Raw genomic sequence first — 18261 nt, 5'->3', positions numbered from 1 at the left:
CCTGGATGAGCTGGTTCCCACCGCGGGTGGGGTGCGGGCGGGACTGCTGTTCACTTCAACCCCTTAACGAGTCCTGGGGAGGCCTCACGTTTCTGTTCTGCTTCTTTGCTTCACTGGCCACTTGTCTAAGTCAGCAGGCCCCTGGGGAAGCAGCTAAGATGGTCACTGGCTAGCTGGTCGCAGACTGGCCAAGCAGGTTTGTGTGTTCCAAGCTGCACCCTGTGGCTGCAGGTGGCCCTGAAGGTGAGCTTTTCCAGGCAGTCTCTGTCTTTACCTGTGGGGTGCAGGCCCCCCTCCCTCCGGGGTCAGGGCTGGCTCCTGCCACTTCCCTGCAGGCAGACCCCTCTCCTCCCTTCTGTAATGCGTTGGCATTTGATCTAATCTTCCTAGAGGAATGCCAAATCCTCATAACTTCCGGCTTGGTGTGTGGCCTGTGGCCCGTGGCCCATGGCCGGGCTCAGCAGCTGCAGCCTGTGCTGTTGAGAAGGAGGGGGGCACAGAGGGGAGCTTGTACATGGCACCAGGCAGTGCCTAGCCCCGAGGTCCCGGGGCTGCATGGTCATGCTGTTTATCAGTGCCCATTAAGGGCCCAGTGGAATCGCTTCAGGTCCATTTTGCTCAGCTACCAGCCCGACTGGTTCAAGACCAAAACCCTTCCCAGGGCCTGTGGGGCCAGGTGACCCAGGCTTACCTTGCCAGCGTCTTTCCTTTTTTTTTTTAATGTATTTATTTTAAAGTAAGGCTGGAGTTCCCTGGTGGCTTAGCAGTAAAGGATTTGGCGTCACTGCTGTGGCTCTGGTGAGATCCTTGGCCTGGGAACTTCTGCCTGCCGCAGGAGCAGCCAAAAATAAAGTAAGGCTAATTGAGATATAATTCAGTGAAACTCGCTCCTTTGGGTACACAGTTCTGCATAGTTGGACATTACAGCTGTGTAACCACCACAGCAATCCAGAGAAAATATTACCATCACCCCAAAGTTCCCTCTTGCACTGCAGCCCCTGGCAGCCAGCCCCTGATCTGTCTTTCTGTGTAGTTTCCCCGCCTCCTTGTCACTCCCCTCACCCCGGGGTTTGCACTTCCTGATTCCCCTTCTGCTCCTTGCAGACCTTGGTCTCCGATGTCACAGTGTACTGTCTGTACCCCCATGCTCAGAATCCATCCTCCCCCAGCCCTCAGCTATTAGCTCTTGGGCCATTCTTTAGGAAACATCCCCGCCCCCCAGACCTCGCCCCCCTTTACATACTGGGCCCTTGAAAGCACTTAAGGGGGGTTGTAGTTCATCACCGTATGGGATAAAAGCTGCCTCCCCTCCCCTATTAAACGTCAGACCCCACGCCGGCAGGGACGTGCATGTTTTGGTTATCGCTATACCCCTTAGAACAGAGATGTTCAAAATTTGCTGAAGACCCCTGTGAGAGGGACAGCGCCCTCCAGCGTCCTTGCCCCGCCGGGCGCCTGGGCTTTGGGCAGGCATGCGCAGATGGGACAGCCGCCGCGAGGCGCAGGGAACCTTGACCCGGACTGTGACCGCCCGGAAGAGAGGCCTCGGCCGCAGAACAGACTCCACCTCCCACACCTGGATCTCTGAGAGAAGAAGGGACGTCTGGCGTCTGTCCCCCTCTAGCAGCCAAGTATGTTTGCTGGCATTTCACCCGCAAGTTCCGCCTCCTCCAAGCCAGAAGTCCTGAAGTCTCTGGGGTTTCTTTTCTCACGGGCGTCTTCCGCCCGTGTCTCTATGCCCCCTCGCTACCACTTGCGACTGTTTGCAACCCAAGGCGGATCCCGTCAGGTCTCCTTAACTCCCCCACTCCCATCTCACCAACCTCAGGCGGCCCTTTATCCTCCCCTGGACCCTGTCCCAAACCTTAACCACCCCCTTCCCGCCCCCTCGCGTCCCGCCTTCCCGGCACGCTGTTTGGGTCGCAAGACCTCCGCCTCGGAGAGTGCGATCTGCCCCCAGGCTCCATCGGGCCCGGGCCTACACCCCCACCCGGTATCCCCGCCGCCGCCTGGTGCGCGGACCCTGCTCTGCTTTTCTCCAGAGCACCGCTAACTTAGCGCGGTTTCTGTCTTCACATGGGGACTGCTACCATCCACCCCTAAAATGAGGTCCTCTTCCCTCGAGAGATTCTGGCCGCTTGCGTTCACGGATAGAACAGAGTCCGGCACAGAGTAGGCGCTCAGGAAACTTGTGTTGACGGCTCTGGCGCCTCCCTGAGACCTCTCGCCCTTCCCCGCCTTTCCCCTCGAGACACCTCCCGGGTCTCTGCCCCAGGGGGCCCGCCCCGTGCCGCCGGCTAGGAAGAATCGGCTGCCTTTCTCAATCCCCATGGCTTTCCAGGCGACACCCATTAGTTGTTTGGGCAGATGGATTGGGCGCTCCCAGGGCAGGACCAAGTCTTTGAGTGCACCTGGTTTATAGAGTGGGACGCTCCATCACGGTTGAGACTGAATTTAGAACCAGTGACTCGGGGACTGAGCGTTGCTCCCTTCCGTCCCCAGTCTGTCAGTTCACTAGCCTCTAAAAGCGCTAGCAGCGGCCGGCCTCGCCTCCCTCGTGCCACCACTGCCCACCGTCCTCACAGACACTATGGTGCTTGATTTGAGAAGTAACCAGAAGCCCGGGGATCTGGAGACTGCTGTTAAGAGACAGATTCTGAGAGCTGTTTTCACTTCTCTTTCCACCTCTTTCGTCCGTGGGGCCGGGACAGATTCCAGACCAAAAGAAGGCTTCGGGTTCTTGGGCGCGACCCTTCGTAGCCCTAGGGTGAGCCCAGGGCGAGGGGCCGGATCCAGGAGGGGGCCCGGGCGGGCGCGCGCTTAGGGGGCGGGGCCCAGTCCGGGGCCGGGCGGGGCCTGGGGCAGGGGCGGGGCCTGGGGCGGGGCGGGCGCGCGTCCCGGGCCAGCAGGCGACGGCGGCGGCGGCGGCGGCCGCAGCGGGCGGGCGCACTCCGGCAGAGCCATGCCCGCGGCGCGCGTGGAGTACATCGCGCCCTGGTGGGTCGTGTGGCTGCACAGCGTCCCGCACCTGGGTCTGCGCCTGCAGCCGGTGGACAGCACCTTCAGGCCCCGCGATGAGAGTTACCAGGAGGTGAGTCCGCGCCGCCCCCGACCCGGGCCACGGCCGGCGCCCCGTGTCCCCGCACCACCCCTTCCCCCATCCCCAGCCCGCCGCTCTCCACACGCCCCCGCCACACACACACACACACACACACACACACTCTCTCTCTCTCTCTCTCTCTCTCTCTCTCTCTCTCTCTCTCTCTCTCTTTCTCTCTTCCCTGCAGCCTCTTTATCCCTCTCCCCTTTCCCCTTGGGTCCTTGGGGCACAGCCTTCCCTTCTGGGAACCTCATGAGCCGGGACAACTGGAGAGATGGGAGTTAAGCCGACCCAGGGGCACGGGGGGAAGGGCGCGGAGGTTGGGGCTGAGCGCCGATGGGGAGGGCAGCGACGCGCGGGGTGGGGGCGTTTGAGCCTGTACGGGGTAATTTCGGCGCGCTTGCTTCGAGGATGCCGAGGGGCGTCCCGGGGTTTTCCTCCTTCTGCGGTTTGGAGACGGGCTCTCTCTTTCTGGGTCAGTGTAGCCTGAGAGAAGTTTGGGCAGAAACTGACGGTGTCTCCCTGTTCGTCTCCGCAGCCCCCTCCCCAGCCCCTGCCTGCAGCGTGGAAGCCGCTGCCAGCAGCTCCGCCTGGGCCCTTCCTGGAAGGCGGCAGAGCTGGGGGAGGGTGGTGTGGACCCACACACAGCCACATGTGAATATTCGGGAGAAGGAAGGTGGTCCCCCATCGGCCCCATCTCCCACGGTGTCACCCTCCTCCTCTGTAAGACGCACCGTCTAGGCCCTGGACTTGTGTGGTTTTGTGGGTCTTAGCCAGCCACTCTCATCCTTGCGTCTCTGCCCTTTCCCGGCTTTGCTGGCTCTTTCCTCGCTTTCCTCTGTGGTTTCCGCGCCCCTAACAGAGAGAGGCGCGCTCCCTGGACAGAGCTGCAGAACTTGCCAGCCTTCTCAGGCCTGGCCAAGCCCACTCCGGCCCCGGTGGCCAGACTGAGTCAGTTTTCTGTTGCGTTAAAAATTCCGGAGCTGGGAAGCCCAGGATGGGGCCCATTTGTTTCGAGCTCAGCGCACATGGGGGGACTTTGACCCCGGGCGGCCTCTGCCTGCCGCGTCAGGTTCTCCAGTCTCCCGGTGTGGGGCCAGGGGGCGGGGCCAATCGGGGCCGAGCGGACCTCCAGGGAGGCTGAGCTGGGCGTCAGCTGTTCACCTCTTCTCCTGCCAGGCCAGGATTTTCTCCCAGAGGGCCCAGGGGATCCTGATCCAGTAGGGTGTGCAGGGCGCACAGGGCGACAGGGAGTCTAATTATAACCCCTGGTGTCCCTATCACCCTCGGGCAGGGAGTGCCTGCCCTTCCAGAAGGAGGGGAGAAGCAGGACCCCTTCCTGCTTGCTGTTGGGCAGGGGTCTGTGGAGGAGGATGTTTGGAGGGTTTGCCTCCTTCCCAGCCTGCTTGCCCCGCCCTCTCCCTGAGCCCAGCCGTGGAAGGCAGTTCCCTGAGAATGTGGCTGAGAGCTCCAGGGAATCTTCCGCTCCCAGTGAATGCATGGAAAGAGGCGGATATGATTTCAGAGACAGCTGTGTTGCTCGCGTATACATGTACGTGTGTGTGTGTGTGTGTGTGTGTGTCCCCAACCCGGAGTCCGTGAGTCCCAACCCCACATCTCAGATCCTGCCCCTGGGGTCTCTAGCCATAGTTTTCGCCTTTCCACTGGAGGACGTGTAAATTGGATGGAGAAGACCTTCTGGTGTGGGCAGGGGTGGTAGGGTGCCCCCATCCCCACCCCAGACACAGCTCCCGTCTGGCCAGCAGCTGTGGTTGGAGGGGCCTGAGCCTGCCCCCCCCACTCAGTCCCCTGGAAAGGCAGCAGCTGAGCCAAAGGGACCTACTCACAGCCCCTGCCTCTCTTCTCCCCAGGTTCACACCCTGGCATACTGTGTTGGCATCAGATGGCTCTGGGGGCATCCACTTCCCCTGGGCAGCTGTTCCCAGGCAGCCTAACACCTGGCCCCACCCCCACCCTCCTTGTCCCGGCTTTACGCTCTGAGTGGAAGATGAGTGAGGTGGGCCTAGACGGGAAGTCTGGTTCTGGGTGTTTTTAAGGCGGCTTTTGTTTTGCTAAGTTCCCCTGTCGTCAGACCTGGGTCTCTCCTGGAAGTCCGCTTCCTCCTGAGCGGGCAGTCCCTGCACTGCCGGAGTCAAGCAGCAGGTCGGTGAACACCGGGGATTGGGTACCATCTGCTGTCAGTCATCACAGAACACAGCCAACTTGACTGGGGACAAGCACCAGGCCAGACGTGGGTCACGTGATCACCGTGGCAGCCAAGCCCTTCTGGGCCCCGAGCTACAGCAGCAGCTGCGTAGCTGGGGCGGGGCTGTGCCATCCAGCTGTCTGGGTTAGAATCCCAGTTTTGCGACCATAGCAGGTCCCTGGATCCCTCTGGACCTCACTTTCCTCCTGTGCAAAAGTATTAAATGAGATGTTCCTTGTAACAGAGGGGCCCCGAGCGGGGGGGTAGGCCCCAGTGGTGTACCTTGTTCCTCAGCCTGGCCTTGAGGCTCAGCATCATGTCCAAGTACAGGAGCCCATGGAGGCGACAGAAGGAAGCTCGTCTACAAATGCTGATCAGGAAAGACTGCAAGACACAGGCAGAGGGGGCTTCAGCCCATGCCCCAAACATCCAAGTGAACCGTGGCTTGTGGTACAGTGTGTGTGTGTGTCTGTCTGTCTGTCTGTGTACACACCAAAGATTAGGTGGAGCTCTTGATAGGCAGTGCAGCCTAGAGGGAAGCTCGGGGCAGGGGAGGAGCCCTACAGGTCATCTAGAAGGCACTGAGGTCTAAGCGATGGCCAGGTCTCCTGGTAAACAGAGACATCCTAAGCCAAGTCAGTTCCCATCACCGCCCTGAGGAAGCAGGGCTCCCACTCACTTTCTGGAGTCTTGGGGAACCGTGGAAGCCCCCTGATGATTGATCCCGCTACCCCTTCCGGCCAGAGGACCTGACCCTGAGTCCTTGTTCAGGCTGCCTGGCCTCCGTCCACCAGGCTCTTGGGGCAGCCGCACCCAGTTGGTGGGCGAGGCGAGCACCAGGCGGAGGAGGGCACCCGGCCCCGCTGGGCCCCCAACCCCAGGCGGGGAAGCAGCCCAGACCTCTCAGCCTGAGTCTTCTCCCCTTTGGTGGGTGAGGAGGAGTGGAGGGGGCAAGGGTTCCGGCTGCAGAGAGCTCATAAAAGGACCAGATCGGTTAGTGGATGCGAAGCTGCTGCCCTTGGGACGCGTGTGAGGAAGTGGAGAAGTTCTTAACTTTGCACACGTAGGCGGCTATTTTCTTGTGTTAACTTTGGGGGATTCCGGTCACATACTCCCCAGAGAGTCCCCAGTGTGCATCCTCAGGCCAGGGGAGGGGATGGCCAGGCCCAGAACTGGAGGGCTCCCCCAACTAGGGGGCAGTTCTGGGGGGTGGAGGGGAGCCCCACAGGCAGCATTAAAGAGGAGCCAAGGTTGGGACGAGGAAGCCCCATTCATCCCCTCTAAACACTGAGTCACGGTCAGCAGACAATCACGCTGCCCCCCTGCCGCCTGCCCTGAGGACGGGTGCTTAACCCTTTCTGCTCTCTGCCTGTCCCTCTAGCTCCCCTCCCCCTGGCCTCACCCATAGGCTGGCTCCGCTCTCTACCTCCTGGGGTCTTGGGGTGAGGGGGAGGCGGCGTTCAGGCTGTTGCCCCACCCCCGCCCTAGTGCAGAAGCCACTCCGGGGGCCCCAGCTGCAGCCTCCGAGTTCCCAAAATGCCAGGCAGTCACCGCTGGCCCCAGCTCGGGTCCTGGGTTCATGCTCTGGTTTCTTGTTACACAGTGACAAACCAGAACTAATTGGAGTCTCTTTGATGAGGAGAGAAGCCAGAGCCTGAGCCCTGATGTGGGGGCTGTGGAGGTGGTGGCCGCCGCAGGGCGCTGTGGGAGGCACGGGCTGACCTGGGACACTGTCCTTTCTTGGCTCCGGGGGAGCAGGAGGGTGTGTGAGCAGAGCTCCTGGTTTTCTCTAATCAGGAGAGCCTCTGACACCCTCCCCCACCCCACGCACATGCGGACGTGGAGTGAATTTGGGGAGCAGGAAGATAATTGCCTGTTAGAGGGTGGCTGGTGACACTGAAGTGGCTAACAGAGGTGGCTGTGGGGGTCGGTTCTGCTGGCTCCTCTTCCCTATCCCCTCCAACCCCGCCTGCCTCATTCCCACCCACCTCCCTCTCTCCCAGCCCCCTCCACCCCTGCCTTCATGCTGCCAGCACCCGAGGAAAGTTCTAGAAGTGATCTGCTAGCCAAAGGGCCTCCGCATTTGGGTTTGCCAGGCATGGCCTCCCCAGGGCTGGGCTGCAACACAGGTAACCGAATTGAGGCCAGGCGCCCAACCTCAGCATCCCAGGGCCCTGACCCTGAGACTGGGTTTGCAGATCAAGAGGCTGGAGTAGGCTGTGAGGGTGTGAGGGGAGCCAGCGCAGGGACAGAGCAGGCTGGGGAGGGAGGGGCTGTGGTTTGGAGAGATTGAACGGCACCAACCCAAGTCGTGATTACTTCCTGGAGGTCCTTCCTTGCTGGGTGGGGACCCGTGGTAGAGTTGGTGGGTTTTCCCGTTCGGGGGGAGATGGAGAGGGACACTGTCCAGGAGGCAGGGGGAGCTGGGAGGGGGTCCGGATGTTAACTGGTCTCTAATCTATGCAAAACGTTTCTCTGGGGTTTTGTTACTTTTTTCCCCTAGCATTAATTTACAGGAAGTGCACATTCCTAAGTGTATATCTCAGTACATCTGTGTGTGTGTGTGTGTGTGTGTGAGAGAGAGAGAGAGAAAGAGAGAGAGAGCATCCTAATCAAAGTGTAGTCCTGACCCCCCCCACCAAGGCTCCATCCCACTTGATTTCCTCCCAAAGGTAGTTAGTGTTCAGACCTCTGTCATTACAGATGAGTTTCTCTGACTTTGCGTTTTATTATCTGTTTTGTCTGCCTTCCTTCCTCCCACATCCTGTCTATGAGGTTCACCCATAACCCCAACTGTGGCTTAAGTTTGCTTTTCATGGCTGCATAGTATTCCATTTTCTGTATAGGGTGTTAGGTATCGCCTCTCTTGTGGGGGGGGCATTTGGGTTGTTTCCAGTGTTTGGCTATTACCGAAGTGTTAGGCTGCTGTGAACATTCATGCCTGTGTCTGTGGGGAACACGAGCCCTCCTCTCTGCCAGGCAAATATTGAGGGGTAGGATTGCTGGCTCACGCAGTATGTACAGTGGTCTGCAACTTGTGCAGGGGATCCTGGGCTTTAGCAGAGGGACCTCGGGACTGCAAGGGGGTGGTCAAAGCAAAACCTGGCATTGACCTCCACTCCTCAGTCAGAGGAGACTCTGCTAAGCAAATCTGTTTGAAGAAAAGGTTAAGCTGGAGTGCCCATCGTGGCGCAGTGGTTAACGAATCCGACTAGGAACCATGAGGTTGTAGGTTTGATCCCTGGCCTCGCCCAGTAGGTTAAGGATCTGGCATTGCCGTGAGCTGTGGTTTGGGTCACAGATGTGGCTCGGATCTGGCGTTGCTGTGGCTCTGGCATGGGCCGGCAGCTATAGCTCTGATTGGACCCCTGGCCTGGGAACCTCCATGTGCCACAGGTGCGGCCCTAAAAAGACAAAAAAAAAAAAAAAAAAAAGGTTAAGCTACTAGAAAGAGATTGAGAGAGTCCATTGACGGTAATCAGTGCTTCCCAGACTTGAATGGCATACAGATCTTCTGGGATCCTCAATTCCGATTCACTGGATCCAGGGTGGGGCTTGAGGTGGTGCATTCTGATTCCAGAAGATGTCAATACCCCGCTGCAGGGTGGGTGAACTTCACTTCGAATAGCAAGGCACTAAACCCCATTCCATCATTGGCCTGGGGCTACGGGGGCGCCCATGAGGGTCGTGGGCTGGGGGCTAGCAGCTCCATTCCACTGTTTCACCAGGGTGGGGCCTCCTGGCTCAGCCCACGGAGCAGACCTACTGATGCAGGCCCGGGAGCCCTGCCCCTGCCACCCCAGGAGGACTTCCACAGGGGGACGTGTCCGTGTCCGGGTCTGCTGGGCCTTCCCAGCTGCCTGGAAGAGGAGGGCTTACCATCCATGCTGCTGGGTGGGCTGGCGGTGGTAGAAGGGGAGGGAATGCGTTAAGGGGGAGTACCTGGCAGCACATGTGACACATTTGTCCCAAGTGGAGGTGAAAGCCACACAAAGTCACATCCACCTGTCCCCTTCCCAAATGAGCCATCTCTTCTGTCCTCTTCCCCACCACTTTGGCCATCTGTCCACGCAGCTCAGGGATAGGAAGGCCACCTGGAGCCCTCACATGCCCAGCAGGTGCCCGACCCCCTGTGAGGCTCTGCCCCACCCCTATGAGCCCAGGCTCAGGACAGAAGCCCCCAGTCTCTGTATTCAGGGTTGTCGCTGGTGTGTGCCTGCTTCTGCACTGAGTCTTTTCTGCCCCTTAGACTGGAAGGGTCCTGGCGTCTCCCCTCCTCTGCTGATCACCAGCAGACCGATTACTCCCCCCCAGACAGCTCAGACTGGAGCCCTGGGGGTTCTGGGCTGGGAACACCTCGGGGACACATGGGAGGCAGAAGCCTGACATAGCGCCAGGTCCAGCCCTGGCTGGTGGCCATCAGTCCTGGTGCCATCTGGTATCCATCTGGCTGAGTCAAGAGATTGGAGGGCTGGGGGTTGCAGGGGGGTGGGGGTGGGGTCCCAAGCCTCCTGACAGACAGCAGCTCCCTTTGCTGGACCTGAGGAGAGCCCAAAATGGCACCTCCTCCCCCTCAGAATTCTGGGCTTTGGTGGCACCATTGGCATCCGGGGGTCGCTGTCCCTTTCAGGATGTGGTGAAAGAAACTCCCCAGGTGCACCTCCCTACTCCCCCAGCGCAGAATTGGCCTCTTGCTGGGGATGGACCCCAACACCCAGAACAAGGCTCGGAGGAAGCAGATTCTCCATCCCTTCCTGACCCAGGTACCACTCAGCTTCTCAGACATCCTTCCCAAGCCCCGTATCCTCCAGAAGGTCTTGGATGCCCGGATCCCATGGATGTCCCTCTCCTCGTCTCTCTCAGTCATTCAGAGCATCCCCCACAGACCTCACTGTCAGTTGACGATTCCTGCCTTGTCTCTTGAGCGGCTCAGAGCATCCAGAGCCTGGCCCCTACCTTCATCCAGGTGTGCAAGCCCTGGACCTGGGGGCCGGCCTTGAGCTGCTCCTCTTGCCTCCACTTGGCTCTTGTCCTCTGCCCCCACCTGCACCTAAGCTCCATCTCCCCGACTCCCCACCCAGCCTGAGTGTCGGGCGCCCTGCGTACAGAGCAGGAGCGTCCATCCTGGGAGGATGGACGTCAGCCGTACAGCTCAGTCCAGGTTCCTGCTCCACAGCCCCGCAGGTGCTCAGACCCGAGGGCAGGGCACGTCCCAACCCACCCCCCATCCCCCGTGGGACCAGGTGCTGACCCAGGCCTCTCCCTTCTCAGTCGCTGCTGTTCCTGGGGCTGGTGGCCGCCATCTGCCTGGGCCTGAACCTCATCTTCCTCGCGGCGTACCTGGTCTGCGCGTGCTGCTGCAGGCAGAACGATGCGGTGCAGACCAAGAGGCGCAATTCCTGCTGTGTCACCTGGACGGCCGTGGTGGCCGGGCTCATCTGCTGGTGAGTGTCCCTCTGCGCTGGCCCCAGCATGTGTGGCTCAGGCGGGAGGCGGAGTCTCAGTGTGATGGTAAGAGGCAGACAGAGCGGATGAAGTGTGGGCAGGATCATCTAGGTCCTGCCATAGTCTGTCCCCTGACAGGATGCCCCACCTCCGCCCCCCAACAAGCCCCAAGTGTCTTATCAGCTGTCTGGCCACGTTCTTCTGCCTGGGCTCTGGGCACCTCAATGGGAGAGCCTGTTTCCAGGATAAATGCTGCCCCTTTTAGCAACAAGCAACGGGAATCAGATGTCTTGGATGGAGATGGAGGTTCTCAAGCATCCCCAGCCCCTACCCCCATGTGGGCCTGTCCGGGGGGCTCCTAGCAGTTTATCCCAAACAGACAACATCTCTGTTCTCTGTGTCTGTGTCCTTGTCCCTGCCCCGCAGCTGCCGCCCTGCGTCTGTGACCAAAGTCCTGCTCCCCCATCTTCTCACAAGATCCAAAGCTCTTAGTGCCATCAGCCGGGTCTTCTTTGCTTTGGATGGCAAAGTGAGGATGTCTGACTTGGTGACAGCGCCATGCTGCCCAGGCAGTGTCCATACACGCGCTGGCCTTGTTTTCACGAGCTGTATTTTCCTCAATTTCACATCTACAGAGGTTTTTCCAAAAACCTCAGGTCCTCCAGCTGCAGGGCTCCTGGGGGTGGTCATGCATGGGGGTGCAGGCCCTCAATGCTCATTGTCTGTTGCATCCAAGAGCTCACATCAGGAGTCACCCCACCGTCTTGGCAGCAGGATGGGAAGTAGACGGGACCCAGAGAGGCTGGGAGGGAGGACACCGTGGGGGCTCCTCCCGGGCAGCTCACCTCCTCCCTCATCCTTCTTCTCCATGTCGCGGTCCCGTCCTGTCTGCAGTGTCGGGAGCATCTAAGCCAAAAGATAGGTGAGAACCCAAAGCAGCATTGCAGGGGTGACAGAGCACCCGGCCCATGGATGGGGCCCAGGGCTGGGGGAGACACACAGCCAGGGCTTAAGTCATAAGCTTTAAGGCGAGAGTTCCAGCCTCAGTCACAAGTTCAAAGATAAATATGACTTCCAGCAGAGAGGGGCCTCCTGCGAAGCCCCTCCTCCTCCTAAGAGTGGGGTACGCAGGGCGCGGGGAGAGGCAGGACGGAGGTAGCTGAAGAAACCAGCAGAGTTCTTGTTGTGGCTCAGTGGATTAAGACCCCAACATAGTGTGGTGTATGCCATGAGGATGTTGGTTTGATCCCTGGCCTTGCTCAGTGGGTTAAGGATCTGGCGTTGCCGTGAGCTGTGGTGTAGGTCACAGACACGGCTCTGATCTGGCATTGCTGTGGCTGTGGTATAGGCCGGCAGCTGTAGCTCCGATTCGACCCCTAGCCTGGAAACCTCCATATGCCACAGGTGCAACCCTAAAAAGCAAAAAAAAAAAAAAAAGAAGAAGAAGAAAGAAAGAAAAATTACTGCAAATGACAGAAGAATACTTTGGAACAGTAAGAATGACTTTGGAGGGTCAATTCAATAAGTAATCATTACTGCCGCTTCAGGGGGTGAAAAAAGAGAGAGGAATGTTTGTGGCATGGTTCATTCTTCCAAATTTCTCCAAGTTATATGTGCCAGGCAGGAGGGGAGCCAGCGTTGAGAAAAACAGCCACCAACTCTGCCTTCTTGTAGCTCTTGGTCTGTTGGGAGAGGCAGGGACTCGTAGGTTTGTTTGATTTGAGTGATAACAAATTAAGGGGTTGGTTGGGAGGAATAGCACAGGCATGGAGTTGGATGGCCCAAGAGGGGAGTTCCTGGGTGAGGAGGCGTGAACTGGACAAAGGTGGGGGCAGGCTATCGGGAAATACTTGCAGGCAGAGGGAGGCGGAGTATGTGCAAAGGCCCTGTGGTTGGGGGTGGGGGTTGGCGTAAAGATTTAAGGCGCTGAAAGAAGCCAGCATGGCTGGAGCAGCGGAGGCTGCTGAGGGGGCTGGGGTGGGGGTGCTGCAGGGCGAGGGATCAGCTGTAAGTGCCATGGATGGAGGTGAGCAGTTACCTTCTCTGGAGTTGGGCTCAGGTCGGCGTGAGGTGGGGGAGAGAGGCAGGGAAGGGAGTCGGAAGCAGGAAGGAGATGGGTATGAGGTGAGGTTGGGGGATTAGGAGGGCGAGGTGTGGCTGAACTCTTAGAGAGCAAGGATCGCGGAGAAGAGGGAAGAGTCAATCGTAAGAAGAAAGTATGAACAAGGGTTTCCCCAGAAGGCGAAAGGGATAAGGGGGGAGCTCCCCCAGGCTTCTCTCTGTGGGGGGGGGATGGTGATTTTACATCTGGGAAAGATAATGGTGTTGTCACACCAGAGAGAGAGCAGAACCACAGGCTCGCCTTAGAAGACCGGACCTCGTGTGAGGCACAGCCGCTCCTGAGCCAACATCTCCGGTAACTCCACAGCCTGGGAGAAGACACAAAACTGGAATCCTCCCTTGATGAAAACAGGGAAAGGGAGGGGGGCTCCCCGGTGGCTCAGTGGGTTAAGGATCCAGCGTTGTCACTGCTGAAATGCGCAGGTTCAGTCCCTGACCTGGGAACTTCCGAATGCCGTGGGTGTGGCCAAAAAAAAGAGAGAGAGACGAGAACAGGGAAAGGAGGACCTAAAGGGTGGAAGAGCAGTGGCTTGATGCCCAGTTCCCAGAAAACACCAGATCCTGAGACGGATGACTAGCAGAGAAAGGAAGGAACACACGGAGCAAGCGGAGGGTGTTTTTTGGGACATACTAAGATTTAAAAGATAAATGAAGTTACTAAATAGAAGCTCGCAGACGTACAATACATTTAATGTATAAATGTTTCAACTGTGCATCTGATCCAGATCCTCGCAGTCTCCTTGGGGATGCTGTCGAGTTAGACAGATTGCACGGGGGATTCAAAGTTGGTCGGACAATCCTGGCTGGATGCAAAGACTACTGATTTACACATTGGTTCACCAGACTGTGGGCAGCGTGTGTGTGTGTGTGTGTGTGTGTGTGTGTGTGTGAGAGAGAGAGAGAGAGAGAGAGAGAGAGAGAGAGAGAGATGAAGCTGGTAGGAGCCCTGTTTCAAAATGCACATTCTCTGAGTTCCCTCCGTGGCTCATTGGAAACAAATCTGACTAGGATCCATGAAGACGAAGGTTCAGTCCCTGGCCTTGCTCAGTAGGTTAAGGATCCAGCATTGCCGTGAGCTATGGTGTAGGTCATAGACGCAGCTCAGCTATGGCGTTGCTGTGGCTGTGATGTAGGCCGGCGGCTACAGCTCCAATTTGACCTCCAGCGTGGGGATCTCCATATGCTGCAGGTGCGGCCCTAAAAAGACCAAACAGGAAAAAAAAAAAAAAATGCACATTCTCCGACCACGCTGCTAACACCAGATGCAGCATGGATACCCCCAACCCTTACCTGCGCTTGTAACAGTTACTCCAGGCAATTCTGCCTCTGGTCCATGGACCACTTCCTGAGAAACGCTGAATTAGCGTCAAGGGCACCCTGGAAGGAGGTTTCTGTTCTTTCTTTCTTTTTGTCTTTTTAGGGCTGCACCTGAAGGATACGGAAGTTCCCAGACTAGGGTCAAACTGGAGCTGCAACTGCCAGCCTACACCACAGCCACAGCAATGCCAGATGAGAGCTGCATCTTTGACCTACACCACAGCTGAGGCAACACCAGATCTTTACCCCACCGAGAGGGGCCAGGGATCGACCCCACATCCTCTTGGGTACTAGTCGGGTTCTTAACCTGAGGAGCCACAGTGGGAACTCCTGGAAGGAGGTTTCTATAACAGTCTCACAGGGGATTCCATCCCAGGTCCTGTCCTGTTTAAAGAAAGAAATGTATGCGCGTGTGCCTCCATCTTTCCCCCAAAGTCAAACGCAGGGAGGCTGTTTAATGAATCTTGAGAGGACCCCCCAATGGGGTGAGTCGGATAAAATGGGATCAATGACAGAGGCAAGATTTGAGATGATTTGTTCAGGCTGGAATGTTGGACTAAAACCAACTAGATGAAATTTCACAGGAATAAATTGCACGCTCTGCTTTTGGTTAAAACAAAACAAAAATCAATATGGCACCAGGAGGAGGAATGCCTGGGCTTAGCATCATTTCCCAGGGAGCCGTCCAGGGGTGTTTGTGGACGACAGGGTCAGTGGCAGGAAAGGAGCCCACCACCACTGTCGCCACTGCCAGCACACCGTGCTCAGAGCTGGAGGGTCCACCCGGGCTTGGGTGCTTCACTCAGAGGCCATGTTTAAGGGTGACATTCACCAATAAGAGAGAGTTGAACCTAGAGGATGCTATAGACCAGGGTCTGGAGGGCGCGTGTGACTTGGAGCGCAAAGAAAGGGTGACACGGGACCCGCATCAGATGTGTGATGGAGTGTCTTGCAGAACTGGTAGCCTATTCCAGGCTGGCCCAGAGGACAACCAGGAACCAGTGGGTACATGGTTTAAAGAGGTGGGCTTTAGCTCAACATAAGAGACTTTCTACAAACCAGAACTTTTCAGTAGGACAGGTGCCTCGTGGGGGGCGGGGCGTGGGGAAGTAGGGAAAGGGTGGAGAATGGAGGCGGGGTCCCCAAACCTTGGAGGGTTGGGGAGAGCCAACCATAGTTTCACACGGCCTCAGCGGTCCCCAAGCCCACATGTGTCAGAGTCGCCTGGGGAGCTAGTAAAGTTTCCTGAGCTCCCCCTAAGACCTATGACATCAAAATCCCTAGGGCCCAGCCAGCACTCTTCCACCCTTCGGAGCCCTGGGACTAGAAGACAGGAGGCGTTTCCTGTTGGCTAAATGAAATATACTGTAGAGCTAGTTAGCCAGGCCGGGGACAGCTGGCCCGGAACCGTCACCCCTTCCGCCACCAGCCCACCTGCCAGACTTTAACCATCATCCCCTCTCGCCAACCCCCAGGAGAGAATTGACTCAGCTAGAGTTAAAAACCCACTCTAATGGACGTTTATAGCTGCTTTCATCATTATTGCCAAAACCTAGAAGCCACCAAGATGCCTTTCAGTAGGTGAATGGATAAATTGTAGTCCATCCAAACATTGGAATATTACTCAGCGCTTTTAAAAAAGAGAGAGCTGTCAAGCCGTGGAAAGACTTGGAGGAATCTTCAATGCATATTACTGAGTGAAAGAAGTCTATCTGAAAAGGTTACACACTGTATGTTTCCAGCCATGGGACATTCTGGAAAAGGCAAAGCTATGGGGACCGTCAAAAGATCAGCAGTTGCAGGGGTGGGGGGTGGTAAGGAATGAGTAGGCAGAGTACAGGGGGTTTTAAGGGCAGTGAAGCCACTTTGTGTGATGCTCTAACGGTGGACACGTGGCATCATCCACCTCTCTGTGTGTGCACGGGGCCATGGGGATCTGGAAAATTGCTGTGCTCTCCATTCAGTTTTGTTGTGAAGTTAAAAAGGTGCTAAAGGAGTTCCCGTCGTGGCACAGTGGTTAACGAATCCGACTAGGAACCATGAGGTTGCAGGTTCGGTCCCTGCCCTTGCTCAGTGGGTTAACGATCCGGCGTTGCCGTGAGCTGTGGTGTAGGTTGCAGACACGGCTCGGATCCAGCGTTGCTATGGCTCTGGCGTAGGCCGGTGGCTGCAGCTCCAATTCGACCCCTAGCCTGGGAACCTCCATATGCCATGGGAGCGGCCCAAGAAATAGCAAAAATAGACCCCCCCCAAAAAAAGGTGCTAAAAAAATAGTATATTTTTTGAAAGTTCAGAGTTCCCTTGTGGCATAGCAGATTAAGGATTCGACATTTGTCACTTCAGCAGCTCAGGTTGCTGCTGTGGCATGGGTTTGAATCCCTGGCCCAGGAACTTCCACCTGCCATGGGCACGCAGCCAAAAAAAAAAAAAAAAATCTCCTCTGGGTGTCACCTCTAACTTTGGGATCTTTGCCCATAGTGCTGCGGTAGGCGTTGGTTTCTACGGAAACAGCGAGACCAATGATGGGGTGTACCAGCTGATCTACTCCTTGGACAACGCCAACAGCACCTTCTCTGGGATCGATGAGCTGGTAAGGTTCTGGGCAGCCGGGCCCGACTGGGAGCTGCCCGTGAGGTCAGTGTGGTCAGAACAAGGGCTCCAGTCACATCCCAGCCAGCCCAGCTCCAAGGGGCTGCACATGCCCCTTGGGGCTGTGATTGGTTCTGCCAGGAGCAAACAGGAGGGGTGGCAGGAATGGGTCCTGGGGGGGTGGGGCAGCCATGGGATCTGAGCACAGTGCCCTTTGTCTCAGGGGCCCCCAAATGTGGAAGGAGAGCCCCACAGTGTTTCCTGGGTCCCCTTTCAGCTCTGCGTGTAGAGATTGTGGGTGGGGTCCAAGAGACGTCAAGCGGGGGAAACTTCAAAAACAAGTGAAGCGCCCAAAACCCAGCAAGGTGTCCTCCGGGCTCTGATTTCCAGGCGCCGTGACTCAAGCGGGGAGGGGCACGAGGTAAAGGATGTGCCAGGCTGGCCAGGGGAGATGCGGGATTTTTAGCAAAAGGAAGAGCTCTTTTGCTGAGCCTTGAGGGCAGGGATTCGGGGTTTTCTCAAAGGCAGACCTTGGTCCCAAGTGCTTGTCAGTTTCTCCAGGAGCACCAGGTCTTTCTGGCTGATTTCTCAGGCCCTCCACCCTGTTCCCAGTTTCCTCTGGGCCAGGTCCCCAGCAGAGGGGTGACCTCAGCAAATGGTCCTTTGTATCAGGCAATCTCAGCCACCAAATCCAGCCCCGGCCACAGGATGTGGGCTTCATCTTAGTGCCGCTGGAAAGGGATTCTGGGGGAGGATTCGACCTCATTGCCCCTCCTCTCCCTTAAGCGCCTCTAAGGCCTTAATCCCCCAGCCCACCCCTCCCTTAAAGAGACAGCAGTGCTGCTGCTTGGGTGGGATGGCTGGGTGCCGGGTTCTGTGGCACTGGCCGCTGAGAAAGTCCTTCTGGGGAGCTGAGGGTCATACAGCAGACTAGGGGCCCAGCTCTCCTGATGAGCTCATCTATCAATGCCTGCGTCCACTGGGACCTGTCCCTGGAGACCAAAAGCTGTCTGGACACTGGGCTGGAGTGGCTCTACTGGGGATGGGGGAGGCGCTGGGATGGAGGAGCAGAGGGACAGTCCCTCGGGCAGGCAGCCTGACTAGCGCAGGGAAGCCTGGGTACCACCTGGTCTGGAGGGGAGCTCACTACCTGGGGACCACCCCCTCACCTCTGCCCAGGTGGCGCAGAGACTCCACCCACCAGCACCAGAACCACTGGAGGAAGAGCCAGCCCCCAAAGGACAACCCCTTCCCTGGGGAAGCCCCACGGCCTTCACTAGCTGGCTTGTGGCCATTATAAGAAATGACCTGTCTCCCCAGAGGCCTCAAGAGAAAGTCCCAGAGCCATCCTGATGGGAAATTCAAGTTGTTCATGTCCTCACCTCCCAGGAGAGATGAGCTGGGAACGAGACCCCCCAGTCTCCCCAGTACTGAGAGCACCCCAGGATTGCAGCAGACCCCAGGACTCTGGATGCCCCTCTGT

General features: G+C 57.7%; 1 protein-coding gene across 9 annotated transcripts in view; it reads left to right on the top strand.

Moving 5' to 3' along the window:
• The window catches only part of TTYH2 (tweety family member 2), a 43143-nt gene continuing 26339 nt past the window's right edge, over positions 1458-18261 (top strand). For 2 of the 9 annotated variants that reach the window (XM_021066685.1, XM_003131240.4), the window contains exons 1-3: positions 2901-3091; positions 10578-10750; positions 16668-16779. In XM_021066685.1, coding sequence (XP_020922344.1) covers positions 2963-3091; positions 10578-10750; positions 16668-16779 — 414 coding nt within the window. In that variant the 5' untranslated portion in view covers positions 2901-2962. Of the gene's footprint in view, positions 1632-2502; positions 2768-2900; positions 3092-3308; positions 3381-9936; positions 10070-10577; positions 10751-16667; positions 16780-18261 lie in introns of those variants that run through there. The other 7 variants (XM_021066683.1, XM_021066684.1, XM_005668638.3 and 4 more) reach the window with 7 other exon arrangements.

Source organism: Sus scrofa, chromosome 12 (genome assembly GCF_000003025.6).
Source record: "Sus scrofa isolate TJ Tabasco breed Duroc chromosome 12, Sscrofa11.1, whole genome shotgun sequence".
Lineage (NCBI taxonomy): Eukaryota > Metazoa > Chordata > Mammalia > Artiodactyla > Suidae > Sus > Sus scrofa.
Note: the sequence above shows the minus strand (reverse complement) of the source record. Positions and strands in the feature narration are given on the sequence as shown.